The 24,972-nt window shown below is 53.8% G+C and overlaps 1 protein-coding gene across 1 annotated transcript in view; it reads right to left on the reverse strand.

The window, feature by feature from the left end:
* MYT1L (myelin transcription factor 1 like) overlaps nt 1–24,972 on the reverse strand; it is a 394,605-nt gene that overhangs the window by 50,752 nt on the left and 318,881 nt on the right. Inside the window, exons 15-18 of the mRNA XM_069573812.1 lie at nt 21,478–21,728; nt 18,832–19,065; nt 16,124–16,245; nt 15,183–15,251 (exon numbers count right to left, since the gene is read on the reverse strand). Coding sequence (XP_069429913.1) covers nt 15,183–15,251; nt 16,124–16,245; nt 18,832–19,065; nt 21,478–21,728 — 676 coding nt within the window. The remainder of the gene's footprint in view (nt 1–15,182; nt 15,252–16,123; nt 16,246–18,831; nt 19,066–21,477; nt 21,729–24,972) is intronic.

Below are 24,972 nucleotides of genomic sequence, written 5' to 3' on the forward strand. Positions count from 1 at the left end.
AACAAAATCTTAAATGATTTCTACTTAACCTAAGAGCTGGCTCCACTTAGTTCCCTGAGGGACTGAAAGCCGGAAACACGCATTTTCAAGGGTGAACAGGTCTCACCGTGAGATGGGAAAGGGGAAGAAGCAGAGACGCCTCGGCGAGAAGCAAAGAGCAAGAGGGAGCAAGGCCGAGTCGCTGGGACGATCCTGATGGGACGAGCGGAAAGAGCCTTCCCTTGGGAAAGGCCAGGACTGACAGAAACAACTGACGCTTGCTCAGACTCCCCACGGGCACATGCTGAGCCCCACCCACCCGACGCCTCTGCCCACTCGCTAGCCGCCCCGGGAGCCCTGACCCCACGTGGTGCGAGAGCTGAACTGAGCGCGCCCCACGCTCAGTGGAGAACAAATCAACAAAATGGAAACCCAACGAACAGCTGCCCCCTTCCTTGGGAGACAAACGCCTTGGAGAAGAGAACGCGGGAAAGCTATGTGGCCTAAAAATGTTCCAACTGAAAGTCCCAGAAGGGACTAAAGTCTCCAGTGTAACACGTCACGGGGTGGTGGACAGGGAGCGCCAGAGACAGCAGAGGACGGCGGGGTCCACGGGCCGGCGCGGTTCAGGAAGACAGGAGCCAGGATGGGAGGCAGGAAGCGGAGGGAGGGGACCCGCGGCGGCACCCCGAGTCCCTTGGGGAGAGGACGAGCCACTCGCTGCTTCCGCAGACAGCCCTGGTCTTGGAAACAGGCCGAGGTCACTTTCCTTTCCTTTGGTGAGTTTTAAACGTGGGGCAGGAAGCAGTGGAAAGATGCGAGTATTCCTCCCACAAGCCTCTGGGTCCCCGCCTGCACGGGGGTGTGCGCCCCTCCTTGCCACGGACCAAGGGGACTACATTTGGGGGAGAGGGGCTTCCTCTTCATCTTTTCAGAGTCGAGCTCAGACCGTCCAGCTCCGTGACTTGTGGGGGCCCTGGGGGGCCTGGGGCTCGTCCCTGCCGCCTGCAGGCAAGCTGCCTGTCTGCTCGGGCGCTGGGCACAGCAGACCGGCCACTCAGCTTCCTGCTGGACTGTGATGCCGCTTCCGCCCCAGCTTTCTACTCCTTTGCTTTTCACTCGGAAAATCGTGGTCTGGGTGCAGTAGACGCCGCACACCACTCAGCAGAGTGGGGCTGGACCCAGGTCGTGCCCGAGTCACCAGGGCTCCATGTGGCTGTCACCAAGACTGTCCGTCCACGCACAGCTCTGTCCCCTGTCCCAGGCTGACCTTGTAGAGCACGACCCCTACCACTGTCTCCTTCCCATCCAGGGCATCAGCGTTTATGAATTGACTGGAACTTTCCAGATCATCTGTAGAATCCCCTCCTTCCCCAAGGGAAACCTGAGGCTCAGACGCGTGGCCGCCTACGCCCAGGGTCCTCTGGTCAGCCTGCCTGCTGACACCAATGTGTCCCCCTGTAGGATCACAGGCTCCTTATAAGACTGCATTGCACAAATCAACTTACTCCGATTCATTCATTAGCTTGTTTACTCAAATAGCTGGCATCCCCAGTGCAGTGCCAAGTGCTGTTGAGGGCCAGGCAGATGCTGAAGCCCCAAGAGGCGCCCTCAGAAGCCTCTGTCCTGCACTTGGAGCAGGTGACCAATGGTCTTGCGACATGCAAGACAAAACACGACTGCTGCAGAAGAGCCGGGGTGCCGGGCCCGTGGGGGAACCCAAGCCCCGGTGAGGGGTCAGCCCGCTCTGCAAAGGGCGCACCCAGCTCCGAGGTTGGGCTCCTGGAGACAGTCTGGAATTGGATGGAGAGAAGGGTCAGGGAAGGTCAGCTCCAGGGCTTGGCAAAGGGCCACGCGAGGGAGAGTGCCGGAAAAGTTTTGCACCGTGAAGTAAGCACACACGGTAGACAGTTACCCGAAGAACTAAGAGACACGTGCATCTCAGGGTCTCCTAACCCATCTTTAGGGCTCAAGGGGAAAACCAAAAAGCGAAAGCGTTAGTCTCTCAGTCGTACCCAACTCTTTGCCCCAGACTCCTCTGTCCATGGGATTCTCCAAGCAAGAATACTAGGGTGGGTTGCCATGCCCTTCTCCAGGAGATCTTCCCGACCCAGTGGTTTAACCTGGGTCTCCTGCATTGCAGGCAGAGTTACCAGGGAATCCTAAGCTGAAATAGTCTGTGGATCTATGCTTGAGGTGTAGCCGAGGTTCCTCTCCCAGCAAAGACTGCCGAGCGGCACTGCCCTCCCCGCTGCTGGACACACAGCCGGGTCGTCCGGCCCAGCGGGGCCCGCCGGCCTCGGGGCGGCGCGTGGGAGCGGCTCCGCTAGATGGTCAGCCGTCGGCGGGACCGCCTCCGGTGGAGGACCCGCGTCGCCACACTTTCCCACCCACTCCCGGTTTGTCCGCTCAGCCTCGGCAGGAAGAGCAAGCGTCCAGGGAACGAGGACGCTGACGCCGCTGGCTCGGGAGGAGCCCTGTCGCTCTGATGACGTGTCAGGGGAGATTGCGTCATCACCCACAGCCGGAAAACGCTTCCTCGCAAGGCAGTCCGCCGGCCGCCATGTTGGTGAGCGGGAGACCTCTGTGCTGCCGGGGCCTAAGGGCACCCGCGGACTGCTGAGCTCAGGGCCGGCCGGCCACGGAGGGAACCTGTTTGTGGCGGGACGTGGACGCTCTGTAACAACGTCCATTTCCAGGAAGTGATCGGGTGGCCCTGGGCTCCTCCAGAGTGGAGTTGAACAGAAGGCGACCCCCGGGGCTCAGCTGCAGTCCTGGCTTCCTCCATCAGCAGCACACCTGGCGCCTCACTCTTCTAGTTCAGGAGCGTTAGTCGCCACATGTATGCCGACGACCAGCGTACAGCCCCAGGCTCCCCTGAGCGCCCCTCGCGCTCACAGGGCCCTCTTCAGATTGCCTGGGACAGCCCGCTCTCTGCCGCTGCACCTCACCAGCTCCGAGTCTCCCCCCCCCCCCCCGCCACCAGGCTCCCTGCTTTTGGGGAATGCAGGTGGTGGGGGCACCTTTGGGGGGTGCCCACCTGCTCACATCGTTCCTCTGGCAGGACCCCCAGAGTCTGGCTGCTCCTGGCACCAGCTCTGCTCCTGACCTCGACTTTGGGATCACCTCCAACGCTGGCAGTCACCAAGGCCTCCCCACAGGTCTCTGCCCCACCCTTGCCAACCTGCAAGCCATCTTCCACACAGGCTGGTGTAATGGGTGAAAGATGCAGGTGACACCCCCGCTGCGCTGACACCCACCTTCTCGGACTGGAGCTCTGAGTCCTGGAGGCCTGACGGAGTCTGAGCCCTGATTCGCTGCTTCATGTTCCAGAACCTTCCCCCGGCTGCCCCTCCCTGGCCCCCAGAGTCCACACAGGGGTTTACACGCAAATCCAGAGAACAGCACACACCCTTGGCCTGTCGTCCGTGTGTAAGGCTTGACTACAGGAGCTGGCGGGTCTATAAAATGAGACGTATGTGCATGGAGCTCATCACCTGGCTTCCTAGGGCACCACGCCATCTGCGACCCACCCGAGGTCCTAACTGTCCACTGCTGGCAACAAGGACGGGTGGACCTTGACGCGCCACCCACCCGTGTTCCTGGGCAGGGTGTCTGTGGTTGATCATTGTTCTATGTCAAGAGGGAAGCTACAGAATCACCACCCCCACCCCCAGGAATATGATGCACCTTTTAAAGACTCCATACCCTGCATGGTACATGAAGAAGCAGCCTTCAAGATCCTCAATAGATGTGATTAATAAAAAAGCTAACTTGTATTTAGTAGAGAGATGATATTATATGTAATTTTTCTTCCCCTACATTCTCAATTTTTTGAGCTTATAGTAGCCTTGCTCCCAAAAAGTCATTTTCAGATTCCCTGGTCTTGTTAAGAGCGCACGATGCCCCCTCTCAGCTAAGATCCGCTCACACATGCCTGTGGTGGGCGATTGCACACCCCAGCACAGTTTATCGCAATCGAAGGAAGGAGCAAGACGGCACCAGAGGCCCTGCCCACAGGATGACGCCAGAAGAGGGACGTCGAGCTGATGTTCCCAGGCCAGGGCAGGGTTCATGGAGCAGGGGCCTTGTGGCCACACACCCCTGAGCGTGGACACCGAGCCGGAGCTGCTCTCTGCGGCCCTGGGGTTGAAAATGAGCAAAATCAAGTTATGGTCTTGAGTCCAAGACTCTGCCCTGCGCTCTGTGGTGGCATCTTCAGGATCCAGACACCAAGGATAATTGGGATGGGGAGGGGCTGAAGGTCCCCTCCGTGGATCAGCTCTCCTGACAGGTAGGCTAATTACGGGGATAACTAAGCAAGCTTGCGATAAGAAGATTCCAGCCGTGAACAGAGAGCAGGCTTCTGACCACTTCCTCGCCCTAGGTACTAATAATGTCTACGCGAATTATCAGCCAGGCTTATTTAGTCACCACAGAAGCAGCCCAAGGTGCTCTTTGATGACACCTGCTTAACCAGATTTGAATTTCTGTACAAGTTTGAAAGTAATAAAGTCGAATATATTTTTAAAATAATAGAGGCTTTCCACTACCTTGTATCGAATGCTGCCTGACTGGTCCAAAACAAGGTTTTGGTGCAACATGCAAATATTCTATTCTGAAAAAAAAAACCACTGTGAAACTTGTATACTATTTAGTTTTAATCTGTCTAAATGGCATGAAATTAAAAAGAGGACAGAATGTAAATATAAAAGGACTAACCTATTTGTCAGTGTCTTAATAATACCACAAAAATGTTTAGGACACAGATGATTAAAAATTTGTAAGCTTTTTGGTTGCAGGAATAAAATATTCCTGAATGTGTATTAAAATACAGTAAAACTATATACAAAGAACAGTACTGGGACTTCCCTGGTGGTCCATTGATTAAGAATTTGCCGTCTAGTGTGGGGGACTCAGGTTCGATCCCTGGTTGGGGAACTAAGATCCAGAGGTCAAGGGGCAATGAAGCCCACGTGCTGCACCTAGGGAGAAACCGCCCCCCCGCACCCCCCCGGCGAAGAACGAAGACGATGCAGCCAAACAAAGAAGCAAATGTTAAAAAAGAACGGGTTAGTGAAGGCCATCACACCTTCGTATTGATGATCAGAAGGTATTTGCACTTAGTGTTTATTTTTTCTTGCAAAGGTCAGGTTAGAGAGGCAGTTCTCATGTCTTTCTCCTATCACAGTATTCTCGAATCCCCTGGGAAGGCAGCAGGGTGTCTCCATCTCTTATTGTGGGCAGACAACAGGATTGAGCACCTGAACCACCTGGAGACGACTAAGCAAGACCCATGGGTACCTGGGACCTGTCTCTCTTTGTAAAAATGCAAAAAAGAGACACTAGACTAGAAGGGATGTGATTTTCCTTGAACTGCAGCTCCTGGAGGATGAGGGGTCACGTTTAGGGTCACATGTACAGGTGAATCTGCTCCTGGGCATCTCTGCTCACGGGCCCCCCTGGCCCACAAATGCCCCCTTCGCCGCCTCAGAGTCAGTCTTTCCGATTAAGAAAGAAACCTGAAGAGAATGGTCCTCTCTCCTGAAATTGCCAGGAAAAATGCCCTCCAAAATCCTTGTCAATGATTTCCCAGAGGGAACATCTACTTTATTTCCAATTTCGCTCATTTTGCTCCGGGGAACTATAAATTAGTGAAGTGTTTACTGGAATAAAACCTCAAATTCACAGTGAAAGGCCAACTCAACCTAAACCTCCCTGGTCAGACCTTCCTTTCCTGCACAGAAGCAGCTTCTCCGGCAGCTTGGGGCCAGGGCGGGCTAGCCACTGAGTGGGAAGGAAGGTCATTGCTCAGAGTCGCCCAGGGTGAGATGAAAATGGGACTAGCTTCCCAATAATTAGGAGAGGCCAAGTTTAACCAGATGTAATGCACAAGGAAGACTCAGGGAATCCAGCGTGCTCTATGAAGGGCCATGTGTCTGGCCTTGAATCCTGGCCTAATGACACAGACAACATACCTGTATTCATGCACGTGTGTGTTCACGCACTGACATACAGTGTAGTTAAATACGTATTTTAAAGCTGCAGTATTTGAAATTATAAGGAAAGTCATTGTTTTCCTTTTGTTCACATGCACCAAATATGCTGTATGTTTTATATTCTTAATTTTACAAAGAAGATTAATCTTGCAGTTAAAAATTAAATGTATTCAAGGAGTAATTTTTAAACAGATTGTATGCTGCTGCTGCTGCTAAGTCGCTTCAGTCGTGTCCGACTCTGTGCGACCCCATAGATGGCAGCCCACCAGGCTCCCCGTCCCTGGGATTCTCCAGGCAAGGTCACTGGAGTGGGTTGCCATTTCCTTCTCCAGTGCATGAAAGTGAAAAGTGAAAGTGAAGTTGGTCATTCGTGTCCGACTCCTAGCGACCCCATGGACTGTAGCCTACCAGGCTACTCCGTCCATGGGATTTCCCAGGCAAGAGTACTGGAGAGGGGTGTCATTGCCTTCTCCAAATAGATTGTATAGCATGGGCTATTTTAGCTTAGCTTAGATTACAAATTGTGTTCTATTTATTTAGAAATAATTAACATCATTCAGTACAGTCTGATGTCTGTGTTAAAATGTTACCATTTCAAAATGGAGGAAAGCAATGTTCAGAAATATGTCTTAAGAAAGGTCTTCCTCATGGCCTTTTTCTGGACTTAAATCTTCCCCAAGTGTGTCACAATAAAAAACATAAAAAGCTCAAGGCCAACTTTGCCATTAGAAATTCAGCCCCTTCCCCAGGAGGGGGATCTGTCCCTCAGGGCTCCTGTTTCTCAGGTGAGACTCAGTGGTCACTGCCAGCTGGTCTGTGGACAGCCAGCAAGCGGGCTGTCCAGGTGGCAGAAGAGGTTGGTTTGGCCTCTTGGAAGACAGCGCACACAGCAGGCTGAAGGTGACGCAAAATGTGGGGCCCTTGGACCCACCCCCATGTTAACAGAAGAGGATGCTGCGTCTACCAGTGGCGGCGGGGGTGAGGGTCTGCTCGATGAGAGACCTGGGCCAGGGGCCCCGATGAAACCCGTTCAGACCTACAGGGCTTCCACACAAGACTTACTGTGTGACTGAGCAGAGAGGGGTTGGGGATCTGGCCTCATTAATTACGTTTCATTTAGTTCTGATGAAAATGGATGATGAAACACCAAGAAACAGCCTAAAGATTCAATTTCTTGGGGCTGACAAGACCAGATTTTCTGGGCAGCCTCGTGGCTTGTCTGGCACATCCCTGATTATGACAGAGAAGGCGCCTGGGAGGCCAGGGGCCAGGCTCCTGATGACTGTCTGCGATGAGGCTTGATTCAAGTGTGGTCCCGGATGGAACCCACGACTGCCAGCTGGGCCAGGGCCCACTGAGGGGCATCCACTTGGCACCTAGGAGGGTAGCCTGGATGGCTGGTTCCACTCTGCACCGCCCCCCACCCCCCGAACTGCAGGGCCCAGGGTTCCAGTCCCCCTGCCTGGGGCCCTCAGACCCTCAGCTCTGCCCAGCCCCTCAGCCCCACCATGCCCCCACCCCCCAAGGCCACCTCCAGGTCCCTGTCTGCCGGAGGCTTTCCCACCAGGCCCCCACTCCATCTGCCGGGACTCCCCGCCCTCTCCCTGGTGGCTGTGAACACGGGCCTGGGTGCCTGAGGGCAGAGAGGGCGGGCCTTATCTCTGGATGTGGGTTACAAGCTTTTGAAATGAAAGAATGACCAGCTTGGTTTATGGTTTTCCAGGAAATGCCCTCTCCCGGTGTTTGCTTCCACCTCGAAGCTCAGGACTTCGCACAACATCCCTTTTTACTGAGGGGACGTGAGCACAGAGGGCCTCGGGGCAGCAGGAGGCTGCACACCTGATGATGGCAACAACCGGGAGCGAGAGCACCTGTGCAGACACACCCGTGCACAGCGCGCACGCACAGGTACAGAAGCGCACGTGCTTGCACCTACACACGCACACACATGCACACACCCGCACATGCACAGATGCACACATGATCAGGCACACACATGTTCACATGTACACACCACACACGCAAGGCACACATGCACACACACACACCCCCTCATAGATGCACAGATGCTCACACACACGTGTTCACATGTACACACCCACACATGCACAGATGCACACATGCACACACATGTGCACACCCACACATGCACAGGCACACACATGTTCACATGTACACACCCACACACGCAGAGATGCGCACACGTGCACACCCACACATGCTCACGCACACACGTTCGCATGTACACACCCACGCACGCACAGGCACACATGCATACACACATACCCCCGCACAGATGCACAGATGCTCACACACACAGTCACATGTACACACTCACACATGCACAGGCACACATGCTCTCACACACACGTGTTCACATGTACACACCCACACACGCACAGATGCACACATGCTCATGCACACACACACAAGCACACACGCATACACATGCTCACACGCACACTTGCACAGATGCACACATGATCACACACACGCATACACATGACACACACAGGCACACATGCATACACCCGCTCACACATACACATGTCCACACTCACACATGCTTATGCACACACACACCCAAGGCACACATGCATTCACATGCTCACACATATACATGTGAGCTCACACATATACACATGTGCATGTGTTCACATGAACAGACACACAGGCACACACATCTCACACATACACATGTACATGTGCACCCTGCACACAATACACACGTGCTCGTGCACACACACATGTATACACACGTGCACAGCACCCATGCACAGGCGCACACACACAGGAACACGGCAGGGAGAACCCAGCCCTTGGGCACCCCCATCTGCAACATCCCTCACCCGAGGCATTCCAACAGATGTAACTGCTGCAGTGTCTTTCCTCTCCTTATTTTTCTTTTGAAATTAAAGGACCTGCTATAAAGCTCTCCAAAGCTGGAGGCTCAGAAGAGTTCAGAGTTAACTGAAGTACTCCTTATTCCAAGGAGGTCACAAAGTCATTTGGTAAACATTAAATTAGTGCTTGCAGTTTCCTTCTGCTTAATGTTGCCAGAAAACCCAGCAGTCTACCCTGAACTGTGGGACGTGTGTGTGCTGCCACGGTGATGACAATCACTGAGTGTCAACAGTGAGCTGGGCGCCAGACGCGCCCATTTCACAGATGAGGACTTGACGCCTCTGACGGGAGAGGCAGTGCTCCGTGCTTTGTTTTCACAGAGTCTGCTGCTACATCCGAGCCTTCCTTTGATAACCTAAGCCTGGTTTTTCATGCTGCAGCCTTCCTCGTAACCTGCCTCCAGACCTGGCAGATGGTGGAGAACACACACACACCCCAGACCGCATCGCAGGCCCTGCCAGAGGCGCTCCAGGCGCTTCTGCAAGAGTGGCTCCCGTGACAAAGGGAAGGCACAGCAGCGCCTTTCTGTCTTCCTTTCTTCGCTTCGCCTGTTTTTGGTTGACTCGCGCGTGAGCACGGTTAAAGGTGATTAAAACATAATCCCAAACCCGACCACTGGGTCTCTCCCTTAGTAACATGGGCCTAATAGCAGCCATCAGAAAGAGAAGGAACAAGAGGGAGGCTCTTGGAACATGTGAGTTCTTACGGCCAGTCAGTTCTGGTTGTAAGCGCAAACAGTCCCATGACGCCGGTCCACGGGGCCAGCGACCCCTGGACAGGCCCTCCGGGGCTGACTGTGGCCGGGACAGTCTGCTCCGGAAACAGAGAGAGCAGCCCCGGCCTTCCTCCGGGACCTGCAGCTGCGCAGGGCGGCTTTGCTCTATTAGACGTGTGTGTGTTCATGTGTGTGAGTGTGTGAGTATGTGTGTGCCTGTGTGTAACTGGAGTCGTCCTGAGGCCCTCTTACTGCAGCAGCGCCCCCCTCCATTTCCCATGTGAAGCACTGCGAGTTGGCCCTCCTCATGGTGAGACACAAGGCACCTGCAACAAGCTGCGTTTCCTAGGACATTTTTAGAAGAATGCCTCCGCACAGACTTCATCACCCTTCTACACGCAGGGACACAGACGGTGGGGGAGGCCCTCGGGGATGACAGAAGACCCCGGGAGCGGTCTCCCACAGCCACTGCCAGGCCCCACCTGGGAGCTTCGCCTCACGGGCCGGACACCCGTTTAGTTCCCCTTGTGGGTCGTGAGAAAACTGCATGAGCTCTAAAGCTGAAACCTTCCGAAGAAAGAAGAAAGTCAGAGCTTGGATGTCCACGCAGTTAAGCACAAACCTTTAATTCTTCATCCAAAGCCAGACCCAGTACAGGGTTACTAATTTTGAAAAGGCAGCATGACGTGTGGAAAAGGCAATTGGGCCACTTACTGAGCCGCCGACCACCCAGCCTCAGTTTCCACACCTACAAGGTGGGCCCAATGCTCCCCCTTCTCACAGGGTGTAAACCACCCCACGGTCGTGAGGGGGCCTGTTCCACCATCCACGGTACTGCTATGGGCGGGGAGCCCTGCAAATCTCAGGGCTCACTGGGCTCACGGGGTCCTGGTGGGTCTTGTCTGTGGTTTGATGTGACCCCAGGGGCCTGAGGCCACCTCCGTACAGACCCTCATGCATGCAGTGGGGCACTCAGCTGGCTCTGCTGTTGCAGAATAAAATGATTTTCGAACTGAAAGAAGGGTGTCCGAGGGGTGCTCCCTGTCTCCTCCAACGTGAGAGCTGAGGCCTCAAGACGACCTCTGCTGAGGGGAGCTAGCTGTCCAGGGGGTCCCGTGCCTCCTTCCACACAGACACACACCCTCTGTGCAGGCGATGGTTCGAGTCCACAGCAGGAGTGATTCACAAAGTTCCCTGGAAACACTGCTGGGAACCAAGGGGGTGGGAGGTGCTAGAAATGAGATTCCCTGGAAACACTGCTGGGGACCAAGGGGGTGGGAGGTGCTAGAAATGAGATTCCCTGGAAACACTGCTGGGGACCAAGGGGGTGGGAGGTGCTAGAAATGAGATTCCCTGGAAACACTGCTGGGGACCAAGGGGGTGGGAGGTGCTAGAAATGAGATTCCCTGGAAACACTGCTGGGGACCAAGGGGGTGGGAGGTGCTAGAAATGAGATTCCCTGGAGACACTGCTGGGGACCAAGGGGGTGGGAGGTGCTAGAAATGAGATTCCCTGGAGACACTGCTGGGGACCAAGGGGGTGGGAGGTGCTAGAAATGAGCTTCCCTGGAGACACTGCTGGGGACCAAGGGGGTGGGAGGTGCTAGAAATGAGCTTCCCTGGAGACACTGCTGGGGACCAAGGGGGTGGGAGGTGCTAGAAATGAGCTTCCCTGGAAACACTGCTGGGGACCAAGGGGGTGGGAGGTGCTAGAAATGAGATTCCCTGGAAACACTGCTGGGGACCAAGGGGGTGGGAGGTGCTAGAAATGAGCTTCCCTGGAAACACTGCTGGGGACCAAGGGGGTGGGAGGCGCTAGAAATGAGGACCGTTTCTCAGAACTCGGCCTGCGGTGAAGGTGAGTGAACTTCCTGTACCTGGAACAACAGGAGCTAGGGCCCCGAGGCTCTGCTTGGTCCCGCCCAGTAACTTCCCAACACCTGCAAGACATCCACAGCTGATGAGGAAATCCTCGAAAGTTCTAGCAACAAGTACCCTTTAGAGAAAAGTCGTATCTTGGCTCAAGTTTAGAATTCTAATCTTCAATTTAAATAAACGTAACCAGGTTTTAAAAAACAATGTTATGTGATGTACATGATTAAAATTCCTATGTCTAAGGTGGAAATACCTGAGGGAGGTGCCTCAGAAGGACAGAACGCACGAGGATGTTTTGAAGGGCAGAGACCAAGAGGAAGGCTCACCCGCACCCCCGAGGACTGAGTCCAAGTTCAGGGTCAGCAGGCCCCCACCCCCGAGGACTGAGTCCAAGTTCAGGGTCAGCAGGCCCCCACCCCCGAGGACTGAGTCCAAGTTCAGGGTCAGCAGGAAAGGGGACCAAGGGCGACAGTTCCTTCTCCTGCCAGGACGTGCATACACCACAGAGGTCCTGGGTCTGGAAGACAAAGACTCACGCAACAACGGGGTCTAATGTGTCCCCCCAACTCCAAGTGTAAACAGGAGCCAATTTGGGGGCCCATTACTAGAGACAATTGCTTCTGGTTTGAATCAGCTTTGATTCAGTTTAAACTGGTCACAGAGCTGCTAACACACTCACATCATGCCCGTGTCTGCACTGATCTTGCACTGGGGAGTAGGAAAAAGAACTTCCTGCTGGGAGGATGTGGTTTGTTTAAAGCAAAACAAAACAAAACACTGAGGATGATGTGATGTGATTTATGAGGTCTCTTCTGTGGCTACGCTCAGGTGATCTCAGCCAGGGAAAGTTTTAGGGAAGAGACTCCCCTTCAGCATCAGAGCTGACTTACATTAGGTGGAGTTCTCACCAAAAAAATTCACATTTGTTTGGATGATTTTACTCCCTTTTTTCCCCTTGCCGGGGGTTTCAAAGGCTGTCACAGTCAGGGGCCCTTTCACGGAGGGCGGGGCGGTGTGGGGGACACTCGGCCATAAGCGTCGGCCTGGGAGGCTGCGGAATCCCGCCTGCCTCCGGCCCACCTCACGCAGGCCATCACCTGCCTCACTGCCTGGTCACCGACCTGCCCTCTATGGCCCATGGACCAGGGATGAGAAAGCAATAGCTGCAGAGTCTGAATGATATTCACGGACACATTACATTTTAATACACGTTCAGTTTACATATTGTACTCAAGTCGACAAAATGATCGGCTGCTTCTTAAGACTGTCCCATGCGCGCTGCTCTGGGTAAGTGTCATCTCACGAAGTTCAAGAGGATGGGTGACCCGAGACCCAGAGTGTATCTGGCAAAACTCGTTGCCTGTTTGAAATCAAGAATGTCCTGTTAACAGCTAACTAACAGAAGTCCACGTTAGAAGTGACAAGAGGAACGTTCTCAGAAGCTTCTGTTTCTTGGCTGATGCAGAAGAGAGAACAAATTTTGAGGCAACTGAGACCCAAAGGTGTCTGTATGACACTGACTCACACACTCTTAACCAGGTAAGAGGCTGTGCGTCGAGAATCAACCAGATCGCTGAAAATATATGTGGAAAGAATAAGCTAGTAGAGGGGCACGTGCGTGAATTATTCTAGAGGAAGCAGCTGCAAACCCTCAAAGGATTAATCTCTGCTTCTGTGCAGGGAGAGCCTCTGCGGCTGCAGGGAAAGCCAGAGATGGAGGAGCGTCATCCTCTAAAAGATTAGCGAGAAAAAGCCACGACATAATCGAAGGCGTCCTCAGCTGAGAAAGACTCACCATCAAGTGAAAGATGTTTAAATATCAGATTATTTATAGTAGACGTGGAGGTGAAACAGGGTATTTCAGAAAACGTGTCAAATTTGGATTTCCCGGGAAAAGGGTCAGTCGAAACGGGATTTACTTGCTGCAAAGACAAGTCACAGGTGACGGAGGCTTTTAGACAGCCGGAAGCAGGAAAGGCCCCTGTGGGAGGGCCAGGGAGGGGGCAAGGGATGTCCACCCTGCACAGGAGGCTGTGAAGGGTGGGCCCCCTCTGAAGATGCTGACGGTATGGATATCACACCAGCCTCCAAGGAGAGATGCGGCAAGAAGGAAGTGCCCACCCTGGAGGAGGAGCCGGTCTGCCTGGAGCTTCAGATCAACACGACCATCTAAGCCCAAAGACCATGGGGGCAAACCAAGGAGAGCCAGACCCTCCGGAAGCCTGCTCAGGTCTCCAGCTGGAGGCCACCAAGGAGAAGCCGCGCTCCCAGGAAGCTGTCCCCAGGCTGTCCCGATTACAGCTGGCCTGCTGGGACTGGAGACGCCCTCCTCAGCGAGAGGCAGGTGGAAGTCGCCGTGTGCCGTGGTGTTAGCCAAGGTCCGAGTACGGTTAACCCCATTTCAATCGTGAGGGGAACATGGTTTCAAGCCACGGAAAAGGAGGTCTTAACAGAGCGGGCTGGATGGTTCTTGCTAATGCTGTCCATTTGAGGTCCTAAGCTACGTGTCCGCCAGGCACTGCGTGGACGGCTACAGACCGCACAGCCGTCAAGCAAGAGGCTGCCCTCCCGGTGTTTACAGGCCGCCACGAAGAGAACTCCAGGGTCTGGTGGCGGGAGGGCTAGTTCAGGAGGTCACTGAACATGAGCAGGTGGCCTATGGCGCTAGGGCCCTGGACAGGGGTCCTGTAAGAAACGACACGGAGTGAAACAGGGCCTGCACCCCACAGACCGATGCCCTGCTCTGTCGTGGGGTGGGGTCCTGGGGGAGGGAGCCCAATGGGGTCTGAAAGCAGAATTTTCTCTGCATCAGAAGGAAAGCCCTTTCCAAATGAAATGGAAGCCAAGCAATTTGACGTGATGATTTTTATAAAAGGCTAGGTAATTAAAAACGATGACTGGAGAATCTTGGTTCTCATCAGGTTGTGGAAAGCTCGTCTTGCCCTTGTTCTCCTGACAGATACTCGAATGTCCGTTCCAAATAGATGGCAGCAGGTCTTAATACACGGGCTGGGGCTTGGCCTGACTTCTTTCAAAACCTGCCTAGGAGCTGAATGTGAATACGCCCATCTACCTACTTACATCTACAGAGACACAGAGAAGAGAACCCTTAGTCTGGCGGTGTGGATGCGGCCGACCAGACCCACGCTGAAAACCCAGAGACAGTTACAGGTGCAGAGGAGAGGGGGCCACGCTGTGAGTGCTGGTGAAGCCTCAGTGGGGTTATGGCTGCCCTGATGAGCGTCTGTAGCTACGACCACAGTGCACTGGAGGAATTAGCTAGGATCATGGTGGGGTTCGATTACTCATCCTATTTAAATATCCATCCTAAAAATGATCATATTAAGCACTGACTTTTAAAAAAATCAGCTTCTGACTTTTCACATGACAATCACTTCCTTAAAGTCTGGGTAACGCTGTAAAACTCCCCTTCCACGGGCATGCACGTCTGGAGAGAAAATACCTATGCTTTAGGAAATTTAAGACGGAAAGGATGCGATAAGAAAAAGCTAGAGGTAAACGAGAGGGAAAAGGCAGCTGGATAGCCCACACAGGTGACCAGAATCCTCAAGAATGTTCACGCGTGCTGAGTTGAGGCGCTGGTGCACACAGGTGGCTTGGTAAACACATGTTTCTTTGCAAACGACACACCCCTTTTGTTACCACTAAGTGAACAGATTTCAGAAAGAGAGGATTTTTGTTAAATCTTACTTGAGTTCTTGTGAGCTGGTGGCCAGCATACTTCGAATGCTTTTGTCAGCCAGTGGGCAGCCCGACAGACTGTAAGACAGGCCGGGAGAGTCCAGTGAGAAGCCCCGCGGCCCAGCGTGCGTCCCCAACAGACACAACACAGAACTGAAATCAAAAGGTTGGATGCAGAAAAGCGATGGGGAAGTGCTGTACATTGAATTTTGCTGGTGCAACGAACTAATTCATGTTTCCATAGAAATTTAAGGAAGCATGTCTTTGCAGAAACCATTCGAAAAGTGAGATTCAAATATTTGGGCTCTTTGGTCTCAATGTCTGTAAATCATATTCCAAATTTAGGTAGCTTGCTTTGAGATAAAAGACTGTATCGAACGTGTCGATCAGCGTGCTTTTGCAGGTCAACATATAGCACTTGAAGGGGTGACACAGAAGTCAACGTTTGTACTGGGACAGCATTGTTGAGGTAAGCTGAAAACAATAAATTGAAAAGACAGAATCCACCATGAGAAAAATGAAGGCACACCTTCTATGTGAGGCGTAATTACCAGTCACATGACCACTCCCATCACACCTTGGTGTTGGACATCTGCCACCAAACAAAAACAAAAACAGCCAAGTAGTAAGCATGTTTCCCAAAAAGAAAAAAAAAACTTGAAAAAGGTTTCATTGTTTCCAGTTTAGCTGCAATGTCTGCACGGGGTTTAAGCTGCCTGGAGCCAAGCTGCAGATGCACGGGGTCACATGGAAATGGCGCCTCCATAGCACAGAGCAGCGCTCAGAACAAGCGTCCACGGCTGGCCTGCCGCCCGCCCGCCCGGCCCCTGGGGACACCTGCGCGCTGTGCGTGTCGCATGCTCAGACGGCAAGGCAGATACAGACCCGGGTAGAGGTGAGCCGGAGGAGGGGCTCGGGGGAGCGACCGCCCCGCCGCGCGCCGTGCTTACGTTATCAGGTCTTTCTTGCTCTCCTTGCATGGGGGGTACTTGGGCTTGGGGCTCGGGATGGTCACCTCCCCTGGGTACCTTCTTTCTTCGAGGGCCTCCTGGAAGGGGTCCAAGTCTTCTGGCTGCGGGTGAAACACAGCTTCAGGGCCACAGAAGACACTGGACACACAGACCGGAGGCTGTGTCCCACCCCCGTCCCCCACCCCCCGCCCCGTCCCAACCTTACCCTTAAAATCACAACACACTCTCGTTGCGAGGATGCAAACCCAGTTTCATCCAAAGAGCATCTCTGGTCCATGCGGCACTTGTTTCTCATCACCTGCTCTAAACCCCTAGTTCAGTGCAGAAATTCTAATTCCTGCAGCTGCACGGACAGGAGGGGCAGAGAAGCGGCGGGGCAGCCAAACCAGCTACTCAGTGGACCTTGCTCCCTGGGTTCAAGACCTACAGCACTGTATCCAGCACCGACAGGCAGAGCTTAAGCGTTACGCGCAAAGATACCTGGGGCGCCTGCAATCTCCGCTGAGCGTTCTACACTGCGGAAGTATTCTACACGCTGTAAGTCCCAAGGCAAGGGAAGACCAACGCAGACTGATGCTGTGAGTTTAAATTACTGCTGCTGCTGCTGCTGCTAAGTCGCTTCAGTCATGTCCGACTCTGTGCGACCCCACAGACGGCAGCCCACCAGGCTCCCCCGCCCCTGGGATTCTCCAGGCAAGAACACTGGAGTGGGTTGCCATTTCCTTCTCCAATGCATGAAAGTGAAAAGTGAAACTGAAGTCGCTCAATCATGTCCAGCTCTTAGCGACCCCATGTTCAGTTCAGTTCAGTTCATTTCAGTCACTCAGTCGTGTCCGACTCTTTGAGACCACATGAATCAGCACGCCAGGCTTCCCTGTCCATCACCATCTCCCGGAGTTCACTCAGACTCGAGTCCATCAAGCCAGTGATGCCATCCAGCCATCTCATCCTGGGTCGTCCCCTTCTCCTCCTGCCCCCAATCCCTCCCAGCATCAGAGTCTTTTCCAATGAGTCAACTCTTCACATGAGGTGGCCAAAGTACTGGAGCTTCAGCTTTAGCATCATTCCTTCCAAAGAAATCCCAGGGCTGATCTCCTTCAGAATGGACTGGTTGGATCTCCTTGCAGTCCAAGGGACTCTCAAGAGTCTTCTCCAACACCACAGTTCAAAAGCATCAATTCTTCGGCGCTCAGCCTTCTTCACAGTCCAACTCTCACATCCATACTGGAAAAACCAGTATGACTACTGGAAAAACCATAGCCTGGACTAGACGGACCTTAGTCAGGCAGTATTAAAAAAAATTTTTTTAATAGAATATTCTTTGGCTAAGAGGGGCCCTTTGCAGTAACCTAGAAATTCCTATAGATGGCGATGTTCAGCAAACGTGTTTCCTGAGTGCGGGGTTTCCCTTGTGTGACACTTGACTAGGGCAAAGCTGCTGTCTTTACGGGGGCTTAATTTTAATTAAAATAAATTCAGAGATTCAACTACCATACCTTATTTGGTAGTAACGATTTAACATTGTAGGAAAGAAAAAGTCCTTTGGAATTTAGCTTGCCACTCAGATTCTATTCTCCTGGATACTTAAATCAATTTGAAGAATAAACACAATGGCTTCAGATGCAACGGCCTTATAAACAGGCACCTTCCCTGACAATTCCTACAAGTAGCTAATGCTTCCTCTTTATCCACCTCTCTGTTTCTGTAAGATGCTATCGCTTTGATGGTGGTCTCCCTATTGTGTTCAAAAAGAATTTTCATTTTTCAGGGAATAGAGGAGATGTCATAACTTTCAGAATTGAACACTGGAGAAAAAGTCAGTCTAATAACAATTCTTTTTTCATTTATTTTCTTAGCCTAAAGAAAACTGTAATGATTTTAATGATTTGAATTTGAAAATTGTAACTACTTCAAAAATACATTCTTGACATAGGTATTTTGGTGATGCTGTAGTCAGCAAAGATTTGGGTGACTACACAAAAATAATTCATTCTAGGCTCCAGGGCGCTCCTCTGCATATTTTGGGTTTTTTGGAGAACAGACCCCGTCCTTCCCTGGGGGCTCAGGGGGTAAAGAAGCCGCCAGCAATGTGGGAGACCTGGGTTTGATCCCTGGGTTGGGAAGATTCCCTGGAGAAGGAAATGGCTACCCACTCCAGTGTTCTGCCCTGGAGAATTCCATGGACAGAGGAGCCTGGTGGGCTGCAGTCCACGGGGTCACAAAGAGTCAGACAGGACTGAGTGACTTTCACTTTCAGTTCCCTGTCCCTAGCTTCAAGGAGCTAGCGAATTAGCAACACAGAATTAAACATGTAAGCATTTAAGAGTCTTCTTATAATTCCTTGCCTGCAAGGAAAACCCTGCATTCTATCAATTTATCACCCAGAAAAATGAATCGGTAAGCTGTTCGCACATTTTCTTAGAGAAATCATTTGCAACAAAACACACTTGTTGGAAAATAAAATTCATCGTTCAAAGGAGTCAATGGTTTGTTTTGCTCTCATCAATGTTACTCCCAAACCTCTCCTGGGTTAACCAAAAATGTCTTCTAAGCTCCAGTCAGCTAAAAGTCATATTTAAAGGGAAAAGACCATTTTTGCTAAGGTGTGCACCCACGGCATTTTCCCTCAGCGGTGCCCGCTTGGTGGGCTGGGTGGGCGGGGGCGGGGGTCCACGAAGGGGACGTACGGTCATCTCTTTGGACTCGTCCTCGTCCATCCTACGGGGCTTCATCTTGGTGTAGTCCACGGGCAGGTCCCAGCAGTCCCCTTCACTCAGCTGGAAGCACCGGCTGCTCACCACTGCCTGCTGGGGGGACATGGGCTCCAGGGGCGTCAGGATCGGGCAGCAGCCTTCCCGCGGCCGCTGCTTGTTCATGCTCAGGTCCAGGGTCCCGTTCTCATCCACCTCCATGTCAGGGTTCTGCAAGATGGAAGGACAAGCTGACCACACGCATCTCCCCTCAGACCACAGCCCTTCCGCCAGGACAGAATCCAAGCCTCAGATGTCTCAGGGCAGCCTCACGTGCAAAAGCTCCCCAGGTGAGAGAAGCGGTCCCCTCATCCGTCCTGCTCCCCGCGCTGTGAAAGCTTGAAACTGGCTGGCAGGTGCACAGGGCATCCATCTTTCTGCTTATCTACGGACCACCTCTCACTCTCTCTTGCCTCTTATCCACTAATCTATCATCTCTCTCTCACTTAACTATCATAGATCTGTATCTTTTTTCCCTAATATGTCTCTGCTTTTAGAAATAAGCCTCACCAGAAGAAAAACAGATGCCTGATTTCAATTTTATCACAGTTCAAAAAGAGATCAGAAATGGATGTGTGTACAAATTATACATATATACGTAAAAATGTACACAGACTTAAAATTCTCCTTTAGTTTCACTGATGCTAATACTCCCAGACTTGGAGATGAAGAAAATACAAGAATTTAGAGGGATGGAGGAGAGGAACTATAATTTACTTCCTTTTTTTTGGGGGGGGAATCAAACTGAGTCCTATCAGGTACAGGCTCTGGGAATACAGTAGTGAACAAATCAAAACAAAACCCCACACACAGAACTTACTTTCCAACACAAAACCTTATCATATGTGAGAAAGAGGATTTTCTATTTTAAGGCAGGGAAATGTGCAATCACAGTACAACACGATTCCACAGCAGTGATCACGGCTGACCTGCTTAAGGGTCAGCAAACCTGCAGTTTAGTCACCCAGCTTTACAAAAGCCAAAGAGGTACAGGGTGAGGGCTTTCTTTTCTTTCTTTCTTTTTTTTTTTTTTTGATGTTTTAACAGATCAAGAATCCCTGAGAATCCTCCTCTCGGGAATGGGGAGAGAAGGGAAGGGCAGATGGAGGACAGAGGAAAGAAAAATCAAAATACCCCCGACAATCCTCCATTTTTTCTCCCCCAAAGAGTCATACTCTCTTGAGCAGTTTGATGTCAGAGCTGGCGCGAACGCCGCTGCCTACTCAGAGGTCTGGCATCTCTTTCCTCAGGATGCCACAGCAGAGGGATGGTGCCTGGCACCAGCCTCCGCCTCCGGGCTGTTACGGGGTGAATCCCAGCGCACTATGCTGCCTGAACCCTCCTTGCCACAGTGCACCTCTGGTTTCCAGCTTTCAGACTAATACAGCCTTCACCATGTCGGACTGTAATTCCCTTGGTCTTAGTTTATATTTAATAAAGCGAAAAAAAAAAACAATCGAAGGGGCTATTGTCTTTTGTTTTTCCCCTTGCCACAGAATTTCCTCCATTGCAGCCTGGCATTTTAGCAGCCCTGATGACCATGGAAATTGCATGCCCCTGACACTCCTTCAAAATCCAGGAATAAAAATATTAATAGAGAAGAAAGCATTTGCAAGGCATAAAATTACTGACCTTTCTCCATTCACACAAATCACACCTATTTCTAACAACTACGGTCAGTGTGGTGTGCTCAGGAGCGTGCCCAGCGGCGCTGGGTGACGGGACGGCCCTTTGTTCTGGAGACGAGAGCCGCCCGCTCGCCGGCGTGGGCAGGACGCGCTAGCGCCCGGGCCCCTGGCCGCCTGGCGGCCTCTCTGGGCAGCTCCGGGCGCGGCGGGGCCGAGCGACTCCCTCTCCTGCCGGGAGCCGGTCACGAGGACCCGCCCTGGCCCTGCTCACCGCTTTGGCATCTGCGGCGCTCTGAACTAATGGAAGCTGACTGTAATTGCTTGGCTGGGAGCCCGCGGGGAAACGGGAGTTTTGCCCTTTCTTTGTTCCCCAGCTCTGGGCTGGAGGGCGCGGTGGCGGCCTCCGCCCGGGGCGCTGCACACCCTCCTCTGATTAAGGGCGGGGGCGCAAGGCCCCTCGAGGTCCCTAGTCTCCGTGCTGCCCTCAGGATCGCCAGGAGGGGAGCCAGGTGTGGGTCCTAAAAGGGGGAGGGGCGGTGCTCCTAAATGCACAGGTGGACTGATCTGGAAAATGTGTCCCCAGAGCCCTGGGCAGTCAGGCTTCCTCGGAGCAGAGCCGGGGGACGTGCGGTCTGCGCGGGCGTCTGCGAAGGAGGCCGCGGGGGGCGCCCGGCGGGACCTCCGGGTCGGGGCGGCCGGGAAGGGAGGTGGGGGTGAGGGTGGGCCGAGGCCCCGCCCAGGTGAGCCCCGCCCCCAGGTGTGCCAGGCCCCGCCCCCAGCTGAGCTCCGCCCCCAGGTGTGCCAGGCCCCGCCCCCAGCTGAGCTCTGCCCCAGGTGCGCCAGGCCCCGCCCCCAGGTGCGCCCCGCCCCCAGGTGTGCCAGGCCCCGCCCCTCCCCAGCTGAGCTCCGCCCCCAGGCGCGCCAGGCCCCGCCCCCAGGCGCGCCCCGCCCGTACCCGCGCGGCGCACAGGTCCTGCGGCTTGGTGGACAGGTTCTGCGGCATCTCGCGGCAGCGCGTGGACAGGTTGAGGATGGCCGTGGCCGCCATGTGGGCCGCCTCCACGTCGTGCGTGTAGTCGAAGCTGCTCTTGCTGCACGTGCTGCTGGCGCTGCTGCCGCCGCCGCAGCTCAGGTTGCTGCTGCTGCTGGGCGCGTAGGTGCTGGTGGTGCTGCTGCTGGGGCTGGCGTCCTTGCAGTACCGCTTCGCTGGGGAGACAGCGCGCGGCGGTGACTCGGGGGCCCCGCCCAGGCCCGCGGCCGCAGAAGCGCGCCCCGCGCCGCCCGCCCGCCCTGTGCGCCCACACCTGTGCGTCGGTCCCCAGGGGGACAGGGCACCTGCCACCAGCTAATTCCCTGAAAGAAGCCTGGCTTCTCCTGCGTTTTCCTTCTTTCCCATTGTGTGGGCGGAGCCGGGAGCCCGCAGGAAGAGCACCCAGGCTCTCAAGGAGGGGGCTAGGGCAGGGGCGCTTTGGAACGGATCCCTTAAAGGCCAGCCCTGGTTCGGGCGCAGCCACTGAGACGCACGGGCAGCTACTGGCCGCACCAGCGTGACCACAGCCCAAGGCTGGCTCCTGTTTTGGCTGCTCACCTACTCTCACCGGGAGACGGGGAGCCTGCAGCCCACTCATCCCTCTAGAGGCTGGACGGCCTGTCCCGCCCGGCGAGGCCGAGCAGCCCTTTGGGGCGGCCTGTCCTGTGCAGAAGGCCCAGATGCACAGGGAGGGCTCTCGTGGGTCTGCGCGCACCCGCGCTCTGGGAAGGGTGGGCCCTGCCGCTATGCCCTCCTGTGCATCCCAGCCACCAGCTTCGTTCAGGGATCCTTCTGAGCTACCAGCCAGCCTCCCGACCACCCACTCGGGCCCATAGGGCAAGGGTGGCTTCCGGGGCTGTTTGCACCTCCTTTAGCGCAAGGACGGGAAGATGACCGACGGATGACTGATTAGGATGTGCCCGGGGTCATTAAAGACACAGGATGCCCTTTGCTTAGGAGTCAGCAGCTCGCCTGACCCTGCAGAGGGGGCAGGAATTACTCCGAGGGGAGCCCCGAGGGAGCCAGGAGAGCTGACTGCAGGGTCTGCAGGGTGCCACCCCCTCACAGGGCACAGGCCCCTTTGCAGGGAGCTCAGCCATCACCCTGACAGAGGCCGAGGTGCGGGGGAGCTCAGAGGGGGGTCCAGCCCTGTTCAAGGCTGCCTGTGTGCACGTGAGAGCCCCATCAAGATCATTCTGGCAGACAAGTCACCTCTCCCGAAAGAGGGAGGGGACACTGCTCCCCTGTCCTCAGTATTGCCATCCTGGTGCCTGCAACCTGGCGCCCCGCCCAGGTGTGGTCAGCAAGTGACTGCAACCTCACAGCCATCACTGCTGGTCATCACAGCATCCCCAAGAGCGGCCCCAAAGCGCCCTGTTGCAACACGAATGAAGCACGGACTTTCACCATCGACACCTTCCAACCTGGGACGGAAGACTGAGCTTTCCTGACCCCAAGGACGTGGCGTGGGGAGGCTCTGCACGTGTAGCCGCCTCAGGGAAGCTGCCGGCCTTGGCTCAGCCCACTTGTGGGCGCAGGCTCAGTTCACACCCTCGCACCCGCCCAGTGCGAGGAACGCCTTCCATCCTGCTCATCAGACTCGGTCAAGCCCGAGGACCAGTCCTCACGCTCGTGTGTGTGTGTGCCCTTCTTCCCTCCTCTCTCCCCCGTGAGCACACCTGCTCAGCGCAGACAGAGCAGGGGGCCCTGGTCTCCCGTCTGAGCACAGGCGGGGAGGCTGGGGCCGCGCGGGGGCACCTCCAGTGGGTTCTGTAAACAAGCCAGGGCAGCCGGCCCCTCGGCAGCTCACAAGACTTGCAGAAAGGACTCAAGCTTGTGGCTTCACATCGTTTACAGTTTTGTTATAAAAACATGAATATTAAAAACTGGGAGAAATGAAATACCACTTAGGACGGATTTTTTTTTCCCCTTAGTGAAAAGAGGGATTTTTTTTTTCTGGTTCAGGAAAAGAAATATGGTCCACATAAATAAGAAAAAAAGTTTAGTTTTGCAATGAGGGGATTTCAGTTTCTAAAACAAAGTAAACGGCATACGTGTCTCTCTGCAACAGATTGCACTCCGCAACTTCTGGTAAAAGGCACTGACTTTACCAAATATTTAAATGGGAAGACTCCACTTCCTCTGGATTATGCCAAGCTGATGGGCCTCGTCCAGAATTTTAGCAGCTGATGGAACTGGACAATTTACTGATGTGCCCGTCAGCTCACATGACCCAGAAGGAAGGCGAGCAGAACATTTGTTTCACAAGCATCCTTTCCCTGCGGGCCATCAATCATGTATTCTTTGCTCCAAATGCAAATGAGAGTCTGTGTACTTCAAGTCTCTCAGATAATGAAGCTCTTTGGTTTTAGTCATTATTTCCTATTTGCAGAATATTTACAAAGCTGTTAGTGTCAGTAATCCTTATGACCAATCACACGAAGAGCCGACTCATTGGAAAAGCCCCTGATGCTGGGAAAGATTGAAGGCAAAAGGAGAAGAGGGCGGCAGAAGGTGAGATGGTTGGATGGCATCACTACCTTAATGGACGTGAATCTGAACAAACTTCAGGAGACAGTGAAGGACAAGGTAGCCTGGCGTGCTGCAGTCCATGGGGTCGCAAAGACTTGGATACGACTTAGCAACTGAACCACAGCAGACTCAGAGCTTCTGGGGCTCACTGCGTGGACACCAGGGGGCGCCACAGCGCTCTACCACGCTCCCAGCCCTGGGGCAGACCCCTTCCACTTTAACCAAGTAAAAACGTGCTTTCTTTTTCTTTTGACAAAGCTATTTTCCATCAAAGCTTTTCCCAGTCAACCAGCAAACAAATGCACTCCTGTCCCTTGGATGCCAGCGCATCCCTGGACTCAGGAGACAGAACAGCTTCCACTCCAGAGACAGGCCCTCGCATTTACGACGTCAGGAGTCCACCTGATCTCACCCGTGCTGACAAGGTCCTTTTCAAGTGCCCTGCCCTCTCGTGCAGGAAAAGGAACAGCAGGTTGGGGTTTCCAGTGATTGAAGATGATGAATTAGGAAAACAACCAACCACCTTGCAACTTAGTCTACTCTGCCTGAAAGACTCTTACGACGTGGGTGTGTTGTCCTCCTGAATTACCATTTTCTGTAGGGAGTAGATCACTATGGCCTTCCGACCCGAATTTCTGTGAAAGGCAGACAAAATGGAGCACAGAGAGAGATATGCTTCCTGAGGATCCGCCCCCCGTTTGGGCCTGTGTCCCCCTCAAGTCTGGCTGGACTTTCCCGTAAGCAAGCCGAGCCATGGATGTCGAGTCCTCAGGGTAACAGCCGCACCTCCCGAAGGCAGTTTGCTCACGCGGTTTAGGGTTTATCACGTCTAAACCAGGGCTGGATTCTCAGTGGTCTCCCGCCTGCTCACTCACTCTGGGTGTCCTC

The sequence above is a fragment of the Ovis canadensis genome, chromosome 2 (genome assembly GCF_042477335.2).
Source record: "Ovis canadensis isolate MfBH-ARS-UI-01 breed Bighorn chromosome 2, ARS-UI_OviCan_v2, whole genome shotgun sequence".
Taxonomy (NCBI): domain Eukaryota; kingdom Metazoa; phylum Chordata; class Mammalia; order Artiodactyla; family Bovidae; genus Ovis; species Ovis canadensis.